General features: G+C 36.4%; 3 protein-coding genes across 3 annotated transcripts; all 3 read right to left on the minus strand.

The window, feature by feature from the left end:
* Positions 1 to 3,346: 3,346 nt before the first annotated feature.
* LOC141334813 (collagen alpha-2(VIII) chain-like) lies at positions 3,347 to 5,500 on the minus strand. The gene is made up of 4 exons (XM_073840038.1): positions 5,407 to 5,500; positions 5,142 to 5,318; positions 4,930 to 5,061; positions 3,347 to 3,648 (listed from the first exon to the last, which is right to left on the minus strand). Exons 1-4 carry the CDS (start codon positions 5,498 to 5,500, stop codon positions 3,347 to 3,349), a joined length of 705 nt encoding a protein of 234 aa, XP_073696139.1.
* A 3,819-nt stretch (positions 5,501 to 9,319) lies between these two features.
* LOC141334814 (complement C1q-like protein 4) lies at positions 9,320 to 10,299 on the minus strand. The gene is made up of 4 exons (XM_073840039.1): positions 10,293 to 10,299; positions 10,094 to 10,198; positions 9,848 to 9,988; positions 9,320 to 9,747 (listed from the first exon to the last, which is right to left on the minus strand). Exons 1-4 carry the CDS (start codon positions 10,297 to 10,299, stop codon positions 9,320 to 9,322), a joined length of 681 nt encoding a protein of 226 aa, XP_073696140.1.
* Positions 10,300 to 11,734: 1,435 nt separating this feature from the next.
* On the minus strand, positions 11,735 to 15,118 carry tppp2 (tubulin polymerization-promoting protein family member 2). The gene is made up of 4 exons (XM_073839631.1): positions 14,982 to 15,118; positions 13,261 to 13,458; positions 13,003 to 13,156; positions 11,735 to 12,916 (listed from the first exon to the last, which is right to left on the minus strand). Exons 2-4 carry the CDS (start codon positions 13,455 to 13,457, stop codon positions 12,722 to 12,724), a joined length of 546 nt encoding a protein of 181 aa, XP_073695732.1. The 5' UTR covers position 13,458; positions 14,982 to 15,118; the 3' UTR covers positions 11,735 to 12,721.
* Between the last annotated feature and the right edge of the window lie 1,841 nt (positions 15,119 to 16,959).

Raw genomic sequence — 16,959 nt, forward strand, 5'->3', positions numbered from 1 at the left:
CACTAAATTTTACATGTTGGTAAGAGTCCAGGCCTGAAGACATCTAAAGGCCAATATTCAGATATAATCATAGGCCCGTCTGTTGGCAGCAGGATATGTCATGTCTTATACTAACTCAAGCATACCAAGTTCAATCTGCACCAAACTTCTTATGTTTGATAAAAGTGCTGGCCTGAACACATCTAAATGCCAGTAATCTGTTATAGGCATAGTGCCACCAGCTGGCAGCAGGAAGTTTGGCACATAAAAATTTTGTTTGACATATTCCTCCTATATTTACTATATTAAAAGCATACTGCCCACCGTTCGCTGTTTTCCAAAGGCCACTGGTCGGCGGTGAGCCCAGGTGCGAGGGCCTTTCATCACTGCTTGTAGCTTTAATTGCCTTATTGTTTTTATATAACTTAATGCATTTTAAGCCATGGAAACTAAAATATTGATTTAGGCAGATGCATTTACCGACATTAAAACACGTTATTAAAGTCAACAGCCAAAAAAGTTTCACAGGATTATGAACGTACCTGAAAGTGATAGACAAGCTTCATCTTGTTTTTTTTCTTTCCTCGGCGCCGGACTGCTTATTATGATCATTTGCAGTCAGTCGCAAACATTAGGTAAGGTGAGGTGACGGCGGGCGCCGGTGCAAATGGCGCATCATGTGTGCTTAGCCTACTGCCTAACGCATTAATAATAAAACTGTATATCATTATTTATTGCAGTAGGCAATATTAATAATATTGCCTACTGCAATAAAAAATAAATAAATATATAAATACATTTGATCACTTGGTTATCAGCTAGATTTCTGACCCTCAAAGACCTGTTATTTTGCTTTTAAATAGTCCAGCTACACTCTGCTCATGATTCTAAATTAGTAGCACCTGTTTGAGGTCGTTAGCTGTCATAAAGACACCTGTGCACCCCACAATCAGCCAAAGTCTAAGTAGCAACATGGGCAAAACCAAAGAGCTGTCAAAAGACACAAGAGACAAAATTGTAGACCTTCACAAAGCTGGAAAGGGCTACGGGGCAATTGCCAAGCAGCTTGGTGAAAAAAGAACAACTGTTGGAGCAATTGTCAGAAAATGGAAGAGGCTAATGATGACTGTCAATGTCCCTCGGACTGGGGCCCCACGGAAGATCTCTCCTCGTGGGGTATCAATGATGCTAAGAATGGTGAAGAATCAGCCCAGAACTACACGGGAGGAGCTGGTCAATGCCGTGAAGAGAGCTGGGACCATCGTTTCCAAGGCTACTATCAGTAATACACTAAGACGTCATGGTTTAAAATCTTGCATCGCACGGAAGGTTCCCCTGCTTAAGTCAGCCCATGTCCAGGCCCATCTGAAGTTTGCCAGGGACCATCTGGATGAACCATCTGGAAGTCCTGTGGTCAGATGGGACCAAAGTAGAACTTTTTGGTCTTAACTACATTCGCCATGTTTGGAGGAAGAAGAATGATGAGTATCATCCCAATAATACCATACCTACAGTGAAGCATGGGGCTGGAAGCATCATGCTCTGGGGGTGTTTTTCTGCACAGGGGACAGGACGACTGCAATGTATTAAGGAGAGGATGAACGGGGCCATGTATTGTGACATATTGGGCAAAAACCTCCTTCCCTCAGTCAGAGCATTAAAGATGGGTCATGGCTGGGTCTTCCAACGTGACAATGACCCAAAGCACACAGCCAGGAAAACCAGGGAGTGGCTCCGTAAGAAGCATATCAAGGTTCTGGAGTGGCCTAGCCAGTCTCCAGACCTAAATCCAATAGAAAATCTTTGGAGGGAGCTGAAATTCCGTGTTGCTCAGTGACAGCCCCGAAACCTGACAGATCTAGAGAAGATGTGTATGGAGGAGTGGGCCAAAATCCCTCCTGCAGTGTGTGCAAACCTGGTGAAGAACTACAGGAAACGTTTGACCTCTGTAATTGTTAACAAAGGCTTTTGTACCAAATATTAAAATGTTTATACTGTGTGTATATATATATATATATATATATATATATATATATATATATAATATAAAATCAGGGCCGTGCACAGACTTTTTGAGGGGCAGTGGCCCAGAATAAAAGAGGCACTAAAGGGGGTGGGTTGTTAATACCAATTAATCCAGTTGTTACAAATATACAATTAAAAGACAGCACACTCTGTGATAATTTCAGACTTTAGATGTTTTGATGTGGGCTCTTCCTCACTCTCTGAGCCTGCTTTTGCCTCATCTTAAATGGAAAAAGGGGAGAGTGGGGTAAGTTGAGTCAGAGGGTAAGTTGACCCACTCTCTGTATCTTGGCAAATCCATTTTTACGGTCATTTGACCATGCATTTTGGAACCACCCAGTATTTCTGCCAGACTGTGAATAGGAAAAACAATGGAAGTCACCCATTAACTTGAAAAATGTTTTTGGCTTGTCAAAGTAAAATTTTAGCATAACAGATGTGATGGTTGTTACATCAAAGCAAATTTATACAGGCATTTATGATACATATAGGTGATTTAGCAATGCATAAAACCATGCAAATCATTTAGCTGAATATTAACCTGAATTTGTAAACTAGTTAGTGTTTTTTTTTTCTCCAAAATGCCAGCTATGGGCCAAAGTGAGCCACATGCTGCGGGGTAAAACCCCACCATAAGGCACTGTAGTTATAAGTTAAATCTCTGAAATATAAACTGGTATTTTAATGTGATATTACTAGTTTAGTTTATCATATAGTCATATTGTAGCTTATTTGATAGGGACGGTGTACAACTGCACCAAATCCTTCTCTGAAAAGAACCAGAAGATGCTTTTTAATCACATTATAATTAGATATATCTTTCCACCTGTAGTCGCTAATGGCCAACAAACTCTCTGTTTAGCCTGTTATTAGGAAAGTTACAACTTTGGTGTTCAACATATTGTTTTAGAAATTTAAATTTCATTTGGTTTGGTTTTATGTTAATGTTAACTTTATAAAAAGAAATATGACTGTGCCGTGTGCACGGCCCTGGTGTGTCATTCAATGGTCTGATGTGAGATGAGATAACCGTTGCTCTGGGTGGAGTTTCCCTCTCTCTTACTTACACATTCACACACAAATTTTACTACACTACAGTTAAAAGTTTGGGGTCAGAGCGTTTTTTCCCCCCTTTTATTCAGCATTGATAACGTGAGCCTGCATCTCCTAAAAACACTGCTGATGCAACGGTGTGAGAGTACAGAGAGGTCTGTATGTCTTTAACAGAGGCCATAGCAATGATTCTGTCTGCATTAATCTTAGTTTATTTTATGGAACATAATAAAAACATCACTGTCTGTTTGTGTACGTTTGAATGACTATGCAGCTCTGTGGTGCTGTTTTAGCTCTCAGCAGGATAAAGTATGTATCCGCTAAAGATGTTTCGGCCCCATATGTCTCCACAGATTTCTCTGCCAGACATGAGCTGTGCATAAACCTGCTCTCCAACTCTGAGACTGAACAGGACCGTTTGTGTAGCGCTGTCTTCTGCATCCTCCCTGTTGTCCTCCCACGTAGCGACCTCAGAACGTCCCTGTCTTACTAGCGCCACCCGCTGGTACAAACGCTGTCCTTCAGATAGTTTGTTTGAGTACACCGTTAGGCTGAAGGAGAAGACGCCCGCACAGGGAGCAGTGAAGATACCTGAATGAGGCACACACAGATTGACTGAGTGCATTTTTATACATTCCTGTGTATGTGTGAGAGAGGATATGCATATTTGGTATATGTATCATATACCAAATTACTACATTTGTTTGTTCTTTAAAAATTTCATTAGTGTTTTTCTTGATTTATTTATTCAAAAAAATAACATTTAAAAATAATAACATATTTTAAATTTTTTTTAATGTATTTAACCATCTGATGCATTGTGGCAACAACAGATTTGTAACACTCTCAGAATGAATAATTTTGAATTATTAATTCCATATTGTTAGATATTGAATCATTATTTTCTTACTTTTTAAGCAAAAAACATATTTAATAAAAAAAAACCTAAAGATCAGTGTTGCAACAATATTGTTATTGTTGTTATTCAAAATGGTTCTTAACCTAAAGAAAGCTAAAATAAAATAAAATATAAAATTTAATAAAATTATTTTTTAACAACATATTTAACAAAAAAAACTCAACATTGAAATCAGTGTTGCTATTGTTATTGTTGTTATTTAAAATGGTTCTTAACCTAAAGAAAGCAAAAAAAAAATGCATTTATTTATTCTAAATAATAACATATTAAAAAAATTCTTAATGTATTTAACCATCTGATGCATTGTGGCAACAACAGATTTGGAACATTTTCAGAATTAATGCATTTTTTTGAATTATTAATTCTATATTGTTAGATACAGAATCATTTTTTTCTTATTTTCTTTTTAAACAAAAAACATTTAATTAAAAAAAAGAAAGTTAAAATTAAATCAAATATAAGGGGGAAAAAAAAAACATTTAAAAATGAGAAATCAAGCCATGGCAGCTAATTAAAATAAAGCTAAAATGACTAAAACTGAAAAACAAAAATTAAGCTACACAGTAGAGGTATTTTAAAATATATAATAAAAGTGGCATATTAACAAAATTACTAAAACTTGAACTAAACTAAAATACAGACTATATAAAAATGAAAGCTAATTAAAAATATTAAATACTATAATACATATGAAAAAATAGCACTCATTATGTGTGTGTATATAATATTTTTAGTCTTTTTAAGCATATTTTAAATTTTGCAACCTAATGCTGTATTAAAAATACTAAAATAACACTCATTCCCCTTCACATCATATGTGTCTGTATCCTTATTTATGTTTTGTGTAATCTATTTTGGTTCTCTTGGGAAATTTAGTTTTTTTTTTTTACAGTCATTCCAGAGAAGCTTTGTTGATTTGAGTCTGAGTGATACAGAGAGAAGTTATTGGGTACCTAGCGCAGGGTTGTATCCATTGCCGTGGTTAAGTGTGGTATTGCTGTAAGGAATGGGTAAATCAGAAGTAAAGGGGCCAAAACATCCAAACATCTGAGACATACTTGCGGTAAATGCCACCCCCCTACAAGCTGCAATAACAAACAGATTTACATGTCACGTGTCATATCAGATAAACATAATTTTATCTGTGGTAAAAAAGTAGAGTGACCTGTAATCTGCTCAATGTTTGTCTTTAGCTCTGACAGTGCATTAAAGGAGTTCAAGAGGCGAGTAAACATTTGCTCCTCAAGCTCGTCAATCTGCGCAGCTGCACAACAGCAGCTCTGCTGCCTGGCTGCACACTCACAGTTCCAGCCTCCACATGGCAGAGAGCCTTGCCACGCATCTGAAAGAGAGAGGGACGAGGGTCAGTGCCATGTAGTTAGAGAAGAGAGAGGAAAAAATGAAACATTCAGACTCAGTCTTGAACGAACTTGCTGCTGCTTGTAGCTCTTGGGAAATGCTGGCGGTCTCTCTGGTGACAAACAGCACAAGCATCACACACACACTGACGACTGCGGCATTCATCTTCACATCCAGCAGTGTCTAAAACAAGATTCACAAGAAGTTGTCTTTTTAGAATCTGTGAAAACTAGGGCTACCAAATGAAATGGAATTGCAAAAAAAGTTTTTTTTTGTTTTGTTTCAAGAACACTCCTTTGTCAAACAGTCCAACCCAGAGGCGTTACCATTTACTGTTGCTCATATTACTGATGGATCCTTGTCTATTAAACAATTAAACAATCGTCATGTGTGTTTTCCACCAGCTTAGTTTTATCAGTTTAGAATCAGGACTTGCAAAGTCATATTTGCAAATGAATCACTCTTTTGATCCAGCTGGTCAAAGGAGTTTGTCATAAGGTATCAAATTGTTTGCAATTCAGTTTGACTTGTTCAGACAGTTCACTCATGCACTGAATTGTTTGAATTGATTTCTTGCATTATATTAACCTACAATAGATTTTAACAAACAAAAGTCGATTGTCAGCAATAAAGCAATGAAGAATATCAAAATATGGGGATGCGCCCCAGTTCCACCCCAAACTCATGTCATTAGTTAAGCCTGTGTTACTGTGTCAGGCTTGAGTTCACACAGTTTGAGCAGTCTACTAATGTAGCTCTTTCTGCATTTTTAGCCAGGATCTGAGAACGTATTTTGACATTGAAAACTGCGCTTCAGCTTTAACTTTTGATATTAAAAAATTTTGAGCTACTTTGTTAGTACTTTGTTGTTTTGTTGAGCCGCTTGATGCTCACAGCTCAGTTTGAGAAACAAGAATCACCTCAGGTCAGGGTACCAAGTCCTGATTAAAAACAACTGCACTTTGAGCTGAAACAGACTGAAATGATGTGATTAAATTAGCAGACTTTCTAAACACAAAATCTTTCAAATGGTTTTCGTTTCTCCACATGTATTTGCAGTGGAATATTTAAAATCTTGCTAGATGTTTAGTCATTTATGGTAACTGAATTGTACATTTTATTTAATTGTTATCAACACAATTTATCCTTGCGCTTTTTTTTTGTGAGTAAGCTTCTGCTAAGAAAAGCTGTTTCCAGCCTGCAGAGGAAAATTCTCCATGTATACTCACATATTCTTTTCTGTAACCAAATGTGATCTTTTTCTCCAATCAAACCACCTTTTTTTGTTTTTGGCAGTATTTAGGTTTCGTCAGATCCTTTGTTAAATTCACAGCAATGAGTCTTCCTACTGGCAGAAACACCTCTGCTAAACACTCAAACTGGCTTTGAAGAGTCCACACTGTGTGAGAGCATTGATATCTGTTGCTATTTGTTAATGCTTGTAGTTTTCATCAGCGTTGGTGTCAGAGGGCAGTCCCACCCTAATGGGCATCAATCGCTGTGCATCTGCGTGTATGGGTGTGCTAATTTGTACATATCCTATAGCTGCGCTGATGTACAATCTCAGACGTCTCCCTAAGCTGAACTCTTCAATGTGTGTTTCATGAGAGGGTGATAACAAATGAAACAGAGAAAGAGACAAGAGTATTAGTAGGTCAGCTGGCTCTAGTTGCACAGGTGTTTTTGTTTGTGTGAAGAACTGACTGATATTATCAGTGATGGGTGTATCAACAGCATTATTTTCATTGGGTCAGTATTGATTTGTTCTTTAGTGAGATCGGATGTAGTATGTGCTTGTGTGTTCTGAGTTTGGTTTTATTATGGTTCACCCCAGTTATTCATCAGCATTATCTGCATAATGTTAAAAATATAAATCACTTGAGTTTCTCAAATCCATGCATTATCACATGGCATACCAGTTACTGGCATATTGTGTCTTAATTTAGTTAACAAATAAATAAAATAAACAAATGTGTTTATTTAAACTTTTATACTACATAAAACTATATGATATTTTATTATATTACATTATATCATATTATATTTTATTGTTATATAGTATGTAGTGAAATGTCTGATTTATATAATGATATATGTGACCATGGACCACAAAACCAGTCTTCAGTAGCATGGGTATATTTGTAGCAATAGCCAAAAATAGATTGTATTGGTCAAAATTATCGAATTTTCTTTTATGCCAAAAATCATTAGGATATTAAGTAAAGATCATGTTCCATGAATATATTTTGTAAATTTCCTACCGTATATATATATATATATATATATATACGTATATACATATATATGTGTATATATGTCACGATCCAGGCGGGGTTGAGGAGTGTAGAATGATGAGGAGAAACCGGAGTAAATGAAACGTAAACAGTTTATTAAATGAAACACTGAAACTAACATAAACAAACAAAAACCGGGAGTAAAAGATGAGCACATGAACACAAGCAAACTGAGGTAACAGAAATCATTGACGGACAAATGGGGAGTGAACACACAGACTCTTAAATACACTGAAACATGGGCGTGGTCACAAACAAGCTAACAAGATAACGAGGGGGAAATACAAATATGGGCATAGAAGGAACCAAAAGGACTAAATCAAAAGGGGGAAAACAAGGACTAAACCAAATGAACTAGAAACATGGGGGGAAAAACACTAGGAGAACTGAACAGGACAGGACAAAACACAGACATAATCCTGACAATATATATATATTAGAGGAGCTCCTAAAGCAGTAAACTCTGTGTACACAAAAAATGTTCTCAATGCTGGAGTTCATGTGTAGAGACACAGGCGATACTTAGAGCAAAGTTTCATGATGTGTCGAGCCTTCGTAGTGTTGTAAAAATATCGATTTTGATGCGCTCAAAGTTATGCCCCTAGAACTCCTGTTCACCGGCCACTGACCACAAAACTAAATCACGGTCATTCTCAAAAATGGCTCGTTTGTCGTAATTATGCTTTTAGATATAAGTTTGTCTCGTTTACAGTAAAAAAAAAAAAACAGCCCAGGTTGCATTTTGGCAATAGTTATCCTTTAACATCCTAATGATATTTGGTATTAAAGAAAAATCGATAATTTTAACCCAATGTATTTTTGGTTATTGCTACAAATATATCCGTGCTACTTAAGACTGGTTCTGTGGTCCAGGGTCACATATGGAAATTGACAACAATATGAAATACACCGGAAATGTAAAGCTAGACATCATGTGTGAATCTAATCTAATCTAATCTAATCTAATCTAATCTAATCTAATATAATATAATATAATATAATATAATATAATATAATATAATATAATATAATATAATATAATATAATATAAAATAATATAATAAGTGACCCTGGACCACAAAACCAGTCATAAGGGTCAGTTTGTTTTATTTATACATGAATCTGTTTTATTTATACAAGCTGAATAAATAAGCTTTCTGATGTAAACTAATAAGGAAATTTACAAAATATATTATTATTATTATTATTAATTGCAAAACAGGTTAAAAAAGTTGAATGAAATGGTCAGGATCTGTGTGTGGGTGGTTTACAGGGACACAAATTTGTATAATGAGTTGGAGCTATTACAATATGGTGGTTTATGAGGACACTCTATGTGCCTGCATTATGCCTATAGAGAGAGACGGCCAATATACTTGCATGTGTTTACAATATACAATATAATAGACATTTTTAAATTTAGTTTGCAATAATACAAAAAAGATGGGCATAATAAAATATTTTATGTAAAGATGAAATACTAAAAGAGAATTTGAAGTTAAATGGCCACACAATTTTGTTTTTCATTTCAACATTTTATTAATGTTAGATCAACATCTGTGCCTTTTGTAACAATCTATTATCTGACAATCTGCGTGTGTGTGTGTGTGTGTGTGTGTGTGTGTGTGTGTGTGTGTGTGTGTGTGTGTGTGTGTGTGTGTGTGTGTGTGTGTGTGTGTGTTTGCGTTCTTCACTCTGTAGCATACAGCAGAAAACCGCTAAATGTGTTATAGTGATTCTGATCATCACAGATCCAGCAGCCAGTGTTGAGACTGATGGTAATACGGTCCCCTGCATTGAGCTGCGCAAGCAAGACGGCAGTGGCCTGGTCCTCCTGGTCTTGATCATAAATCTCCCTAAGTGCAGCTAGAGCCACACCATTCTTCCTGATACTGGCACAGACGGCCAGCGCTGTGCCCGGTGAGCCTGCGTCGGCGAACACAGTAAATGCCAGATTATACACGCCTGATCGTGGAACCGTGAACACGCCAGTGGATGAGTTATAGGCCTCTCCAATGTTGATGAAAATGCTCTGATAGACCAAATTTGTCGCTGTCCTCAACGGACCAATGCAACGTTTCTTGTCACTCAGACCCACAGAAAACGCCACTCGATTGTCTAAAGAGTAACAAATGAAGGTCAACAGATTAGATGTAGATGTTTCTAGCCAACATAATGTTTGTTTTCTTTATTGTTTTTCTCTTTTGTGTGTGTTTACCTCTGATGTTTTTCAGTGTGTTTTGTGCTTTGTCCAGCAAATCCTCCAATGAATTCATACTAGAGTTGATGTATTGCTCTAACTCCCATTTTTTCTTCTGCATCAAACAACAACCACATGAGTTCTCGTCAGTCAGGCACGCTAGTGAGAAATGAAGATAGAAGTCACACATGATGTCTATCTTTACTTTTTGGTGTTTTTCCTATCCCATTTTATTAATATTTTCAAGAGACCTAAAACACTTACGGTTGATGGGATCTGGAGCAAGGGTTTGTCCTGGGCTGTCCCAGCTGAAGGTTTTTTCCTGGCCCAGCACCAGTGGCAACATGCAGAACAGCACAACACCTTTTCCTGATTAAATTGTTCACAGAGGGTAATCACATTCTGTCATAACTATTATGTTACCATTATACAGTCTGTACAGCACTGAGTCCGTTTGGTTTACGCTCCATGGCTCATGAAAACAGAATCAATTTGATCAAATGTATAAAAATCTGTCACTTTTAACTAGGCCCACATGGAATCTGTCTGCAGATTTTCCCTGTGTTTATGTTAGCTAATTTAATCATTATTTTGGCTGCCAATAAGAGTGCCATAACCTCAGCTCTATCAAACACATTCTACTAGGTTTAAAATGACTCTGTAGGATTATGCAGAATTTTTTTCTAACATGCTAATATCTAACATAATATTTTTTTCTTTATATGTGACCTTGGACCAATTAAATAAGCTTTCTATTGATGTATAGTATGTTAGAATAGGACAATATTTGGCCGAGATACAACTATTTGAAAATCTCAAATCTGAGAAAATTGCCTTTAAAGTTGTCCAAATAAAATTCTTAGCAATGCATATTACTAATCAAACGTTTTGATATATTTTTGGTAGGAAATCTACAAAATATCTTCATGGAACATGATCTTTACTTAATATCCTAATAATTCTTGGCATAAAAGAAATATCGATAATTTTGACCCATACAATGTATTTTTTGGCTATTGCAAAAAAATACACCCATTCAACTTAAGACTGGTTTTGTGGTCCAGGGTTAAAATATTAGATGGTTAATATTTTAAATATTAAATACATTTATAATTGTTTAAAATCTATAAATATTTTGAAAACGTTTGAAGTTTTTGTTAATTAATAATCTGCTCTTTCTAAAGCATATGTGGTCTATATGTTTTCAAATAGAGTTGTTTTAAAATAGTTTGTAATGAATTGAAAAAAATAAAATGTACATAAATAAAATGAATACATTTTTTATATTAAATGAAATATTACCTAACTATTATTCAAAACTTTATTTAAAATTTTAACAGGTGCAATGATCTGTCAAGTTTGTCTGTTAGACTTTAACTATCATAATACATTTTTATTTTACAGAAGCAGTGATTATTTTCTCACCTTGCATGTTTCACGGCTGTTTCTGCCTTTTGAGTCTCAGTGGAAGTGAGTGAAAATTGAAGTCTGTGTTATGTTCAGCTTTATATTCTGGCAGCACTCCTCCTCCTGTATTTAAGGAGGGAGACTCAGGTTTGTGTTTGTGAAGAGTACCTTTACATCAGCAATATAAATAAAAAAAGCTACAACAAGGGGGAAATCAGCCCCTGTGACTCTGACTTCCCTCAGATGCACTGAAATCCAAAACCCCACTGAGCTTTACACTATACCGCCACACAATGACATGCATCAAAGACATGAAATGTGATGAAACTGATGTCCAGAATTTCAAGTCGCTATCTTTTCTGAGCAATCAGACATGCGCTTTCCCAGGAAAGGATCTGTTTCTTATTGATAGAAGTCCCAGAACAGCTATTCAAAAAAACTCACCACACCTCTGTCTACAATACAACACAGTCAAAGAAGATACAAAAAATGCTGTAATTTAAGTATTCTCACATGGCGTTTCTTTATTTGACTTTATTTGAGTCGACTCAGTTCAGTGTTTACATTCTGATAGAGATCTCAGTGCAACAAAGCCAAAAAGCTCAAATAGCACACAATAAAGCTCACTTAGCCAGCAAAATATTAACCCCAGTAGAGAGAAAGCAGCACTTGAAGGGATAGTTCACACAAAAAAGAAAATTCTGTCGATTACTCACCTTCATGTCGTTTTAAACCAGTACAACTTAGTCACAGAATCAGTATTTTCAAGAATGTTGGTAACTAAAATTTTTAGTGACCATTGACCAGTCTCAAAAATCTTCTTTTATGTTCCTCAGAAGAAGAAAGTCCGACATGAGTGTGAGTAAATCATGACCGTTTTCATTTCTAGGTTGTTATTTGGTTTTATTTAGTCTTAAATATAAGTAATATATTAATTTTATAAAAGGCTAATAACAAATCAGCCTGTTACCACATGAAAAATTAGTAACATGATGACAGACTAGTGTATGACCCCATCTGTCAATTCTAAGATCTCATTTATTATTAAAAGAGTATTGTTTTGAGTGTTTAATGTCTCACTATTTTCCACATTTGGCAGCTGCTTTTGTCTAAAATGGTTTGCATTCAAGGTATGTATCTTATCAGCATGTGTATTCCCTGGGATTCAAATCGATGTTTTTCAGGTAGCTAGCAGGTATGGACAGACAGGCAGGTTGCTACATGGCAGTAAGAACCAGTGTTTAAAAAACAAAATGCAAGCATCACCAAAGGGCGTTTATGATTTTTAATGGCAGTAGATCATTAACTGTGAAGTACTTGCAAATGTAAAACTGATAAAGACACTGGTTTTCGTGCAAGCTTTTAGCCAGGGGTTTGTTTTTGCAGACAAGCCACGACCCAGCTGCTGAAATAAAACCAGGAAGACTTCAGACGTTTGCTCATTATGTCATGCATAGAGCATTCTTATCCTTTCATCCCTTCATTTCATTCGTCCTCTTTTACTTTGGTGTCATAGGAGCCTTGGCCTTTGTATGCCGAAACGTATCCGCTGGCATCAGGGATGTCTTCTCTCCCCACACGGCCTTTTCCCTTTCCCGAATCATCAAAGCGCTCCTTATGGGAACCAGTGTACTTGCTGGTGTCTGTTAACCTGTCCACAGCAGTGGCTTTTGCCACTTTCTGTGAGAGAAAGAGATTATCCGTGGTTGTTGTACATGTTTATTGCTTAATCTATGAAAATACTGTTTTGATTGGGTGGGACTCACAGTGACACCAACGTTGGCGGGTTCTTTGCCGGCAATGAGACCGTAGAGAAGCTGTACCGCCTCTTCCTGGCTCTTTCCTTTGAAACGTTTTGTAGCCAACTCAGCCATGGCTTGAGTGAACTGCTCAAATGTGATGACCCGTGCCGATTTAACCCTAAAACAAATTAACAGGCACAAAACAGCACAACATTAGGTCCAGTCATGCATTGTAACGCATAGCATTAAATGAAAAACTATTTACTGTGAGAATAATCGTACTTGACTTTGCTGAAGACGATGTCCACATCTGTGCTGGTGACTCCTTTGCCATCGATGACTTTACAGTCCTTACACAGCTTAACAAAGTTTTTTCCATTCATCTCTTTTCCTGTCGCTTTGGTGTCTCCATGAACTGCAAACTTGCGAAATGCTGTCTCAATATCTGCCAGTGATATCTCACCTGAACCTTCAGCCATCCTGTCAGAGCATGAGCGAAAAAAAGAAGTTGAAAGAAAGAGAGAAAAGAGAAGACAGATGTTGTAAGGTTTTTTAATGGAATTTTTATGATTGTTTACTGCAACATTATATAACTGATATTTCCAATCCTGGCTTCTGGTTTTATATTTTTTCGTTTTTTTTTTTTTTTAATTGACCCTTATGACTGGTTTTGAGGTTTAGGGTCATAAATATATATATATTTATGACCCTAAACCTAAAAACCAGTCATAAGGGTCAATAAAAAAAAAATGAGATTTATATATATCATTTGAAAGCTGAATATATAAGTTTTTCATTGATACAACTATTTGAAAATCTGGAATCTGAGGGTGCAAAAAAAAAATCTAAATATTGAGAAAATCTCCTTTAAGGTTGTCCAAATGAAGTTCTTAGCAATGCATTTTACTAATCAAAAATTAAGTTTGATATATTTACGGTAGGAAATTTACTAAATATCTTCATGGAACATTATCTTTACCTAATATCCTAAAAAAAAAATTTGTGTGTGCTCTTGCCATTTTTATATATTTCTGTATATTTCTGTTTAGCTTTTTTTTTTAGTTTAGTTTTAGTACTTATTTTACTTTTGTTAGTTGTTAAGGCCAAATACTATTTTTTTCATACAATATTTATATTTCATTTCAGCTTTATTATTATTATTTTTTTATTATTTTAATGGTTCCAGCTGTAAATCTTTACCTGTTCATGTGCAGCCATAGCAGATACTGATTCTTGTGTGTAGTGGAAAGATGCCACTCTATGAACTTGCTATGAACTCTATGAATTTTAATTCAAATGTGTGTGCTTTGTGTATAGTTTTTTAAATATATAGTTACTGTTTTAGTAAATTCTGTACTGCTTTGTTAATATTGTCATATATTTATGTCTGCTGGTTATGTACAGCGAAAGCTGTTGTAATGTTCTTGTTCTAGTTACACCCAGAATTACTGTCCCACACTGATCCATTATCTCCCATACTCAAAAATATCATGCTCATTTACCACACACATAAACACACACACACACACACACACACACACACAAACACGATGTATATTACTCACACTAAAAGCCTTAATTTAATGAAGTCCACTTTACTAAATGAGCTTTGGCTGACTTTGAGCTTCCTCTCTAACTCTCTCTTTCTATCTCTCTCTCCAATACTGGGTCTTTTATCCATAAAAATATAAACTAATTAGCATCTGTATTTACCTAGACAGAAATACAAGTATATTAAACCGAAATTACTCAAAACAAATGCTTGAAACTCGCATTATTAGAAATGTAAGGAATATGATATAGTAATATAAACAAGTAATAGAGCCTACGTTCCTTTATTATATGTACTTACTGTACATATTCAAATAATGCATCTACATATGCACGATATCATCTGAAAACGGTACGATAAAAACATGCTAACTATATCTCATGCAATTCGACCTGTTTGGCCTTCAGATGCTTCCGGAAGTGTGTGTTATTGAGAGTGAGAGCCAGCCTACCTGACAGTGAGGTGGACAATCCTGGATATATGCTAAGCTGCTACTGAAAGGATGCTGAATGTGGGTGTGTGTTCCTCTGTCTTTCTCTCTGCCCCTGGTAAGTGTGTGTGTGTGTGTGTGTGTGTGTGTGTGTGTGTGTGTGTGTGTGTGTGTGTGTGTGTGTGTGTGTGTGTGTGTGTGTGTGTGTGAGTGTACAATGACGCAAGACAGAGGGGAGGAGAGAGCACAGCCCAGCACAAGTGATGACATCACTCGCTTCTCTCTCTCTTTCTGCCACATATGCCCTCTTGTCTTCCAGCTTTTTGATTTTCTCTGTCTCTTTGGCCCTATTATTTGTCCTCTTTGCTGACTAGATACAGTACAGTAGTCATTCACTTTCAACCATCTCCCTCCTCCTCCTCTTCTCCTCCTTCTGTCTTTGTTTTTGTCTCTCTCTGCTGCCACACCCTTTCCCATCAGTCTCTGCGGAGCAGAGCTCAGATGTTACATAGTGAAGCCAAACACGTACACACACGCGTTGTTAGACTGTGATGCTCTAAATGTTATTTGCGCTAATGGCTTCAGGGAACCTCTGTCTGATGTCTCTGAGCAACTTACCACTTACTCACAGCACAACCACATATAGATAGAGAGCCGCTCACAGCAGATCACCATGGCTGACAATGGAACAATGACTGTTTTCACTCTTAAATATAAGATTTATTGGCATTGATGGCTCCATAAAGAACCTTTAATATTCAGTGAAACTTTACATTACATAAAATGTACATTATAGTGTTAAAAAGGTTTTTTTAATTATTAATTCAAATATTATTAAAATATTCTCTACACCAGGGTTCTTCAACTAAAATGGCTCGAGGTCCAGTAATGAACCCTGCTCACCAGCCGAGGTCTGGACAATTATATATAAAAAACTATTTATGTTTTTTGCGAGACCAGCGTATCAGCAGCATATTTTATTTTAATTTATAGACGTTTAAATATATTTTTAAAGACCTGAACAAAAAATATATTAACAAATAAATAAATAATTAAAATGACTGTAAAAACCATGATTTACAATTCAGATGCAGGTTTCACAAAACAAAAAAGATTTCTAAAATTATAAACTTCACATTCCAGCCATCAAGAGTCAAAAGTATCAATTTTTATATTAATTTAAACAATTATTGTCAATCAAGTATTATATTAATTAACACATGCATATATTTTACTGCTTTAATTGTTTAAATTTGTATAACACATTATCTTGTCGATCCATCAGTTCACATTTACAACTGTTTGCTACCCTGGAAATCCAGAGGTCTCGCGAGAGCACAATTTGAATTCGAGCAATGATGCAGGTTACTGCAATACGTAAGCAATTGTGGGAACCAATCAAATCGGTGTATCTGATGTAGGCGGGCCAGAGGCGAGCTAAGCAGATGATGACAGCACTGCGACGTCCGAATCATATAATAAACTTTGAAAGATCGCTGTCGCTACAGATGAACAACAAGTTGTTTGAAACGGCTTTGGCCGCTACAATGAACGAGTTAGACTTGGCTTTCCATATAAAAGAGGAACAGAAAACCGAAAACTCGAATCGTTCCTTTGCAAGAAGGACGTTTTTGCTGTTTTGCCGACTGGATACGGCAAGAGTTTAATCTATCAGTTCACGAGTTCACGCTTACATATAATTAGCCGGAGAATAGTAGTGCATGTTTGGCGTGCTGTCCGGTGAAGGGCTCCGAGCTCGGGAGTGGCCCGAACCCAGAGTACGTTACCCCCCAATAGGAGTAGCGAGAACTCGGAGTGATGAGATGGGGTGGTGGAGGTTTACTGATAAACCATCGAGTGAATTGAGGTGAGTCAGCTGTATTTAAACCTATGGCGCTGATTGACTTGTGATGTTTACGCTAAGCATCTGACGCGCTTCTCCCGAACTTTGTTAATGAAACATCATTTAGCTCTGCTGGTAGCTAAGCGTGTATTGTTG

Source organism: Garra rufa, chromosome 5 (assembly GCF_049309525.1).
Source record: "Garra rufa chromosome 5, GarRuf1.0, whole genome shotgun sequence".
In the NCBI taxonomy this organism is placed as follows: domain Eukaryota; kingdom Metazoa; phylum Chordata; class Actinopteri; order Cypriniformes; family Cyprinidae; genus Garra; species Garra rufa.

Bases quoted from the DNA above. Each gene is read 5' to 3' on its own strand.
- LOC141334813 (XM_073840038.1), bottom strand. From the start codon at position 5,500: ATGAATGCCGCAGTCGTCAGTGTGTGTGTGATGCTTGTGCTGTTTGTC. The intron at 5,319-5,406 runs GTTCGTTCAAGA...TCTCTCTTTCAG, and splicing joins AGAGCTACAAGCAGCAGCAA to ATGCGTGGCAAGGCTCTCTG. The intron at 3,649-4,929 runs GTACCCAATAAC...TGCCTCATTCAG, and splicing joins TGGATACAACCCTGCGCTAG to GTATCTTCACTGCTCCCTGT.
- LOC141334814 (XM_073840039.1), bottom strand. The intron at 9,989-10,093 runs GTAAGTGTTTTA...ATTTCTCACTAG, and splicing joins TGCTCCAGATCCCATCAACC to CGTGCCTGACTGACGAGAAC. The intron at 9,748-9,847 runs GTAAACACACAC...GTTACTCTTTAG, and splicing joins CACACTGAAAAACATCAGAG to ACAATCGAGTGGCGTTTTCT.
- tppp2 (XM_073839631.1), bottom strand. From the start codon at position 13,457: ATGGCTGAAGGTTCAGGTGAGATATCACTGGCAGATATTGAGACAGCA. The intron at 13,157-13,260 runs GTACGATTATTC...AATTTGTTTTAG, and splicing joins ATCGTCTTCAGCAAAGTCAA to GGTTAAATCGGCACGGGTCA. The intron at 12,917-13,002 runs GTGAGTCCCACC...TTTCTCTCACAG, and splicing joins CCGCCAACGTTGGTGTCACT to AAAGTGGCAAAAGCCACTGC.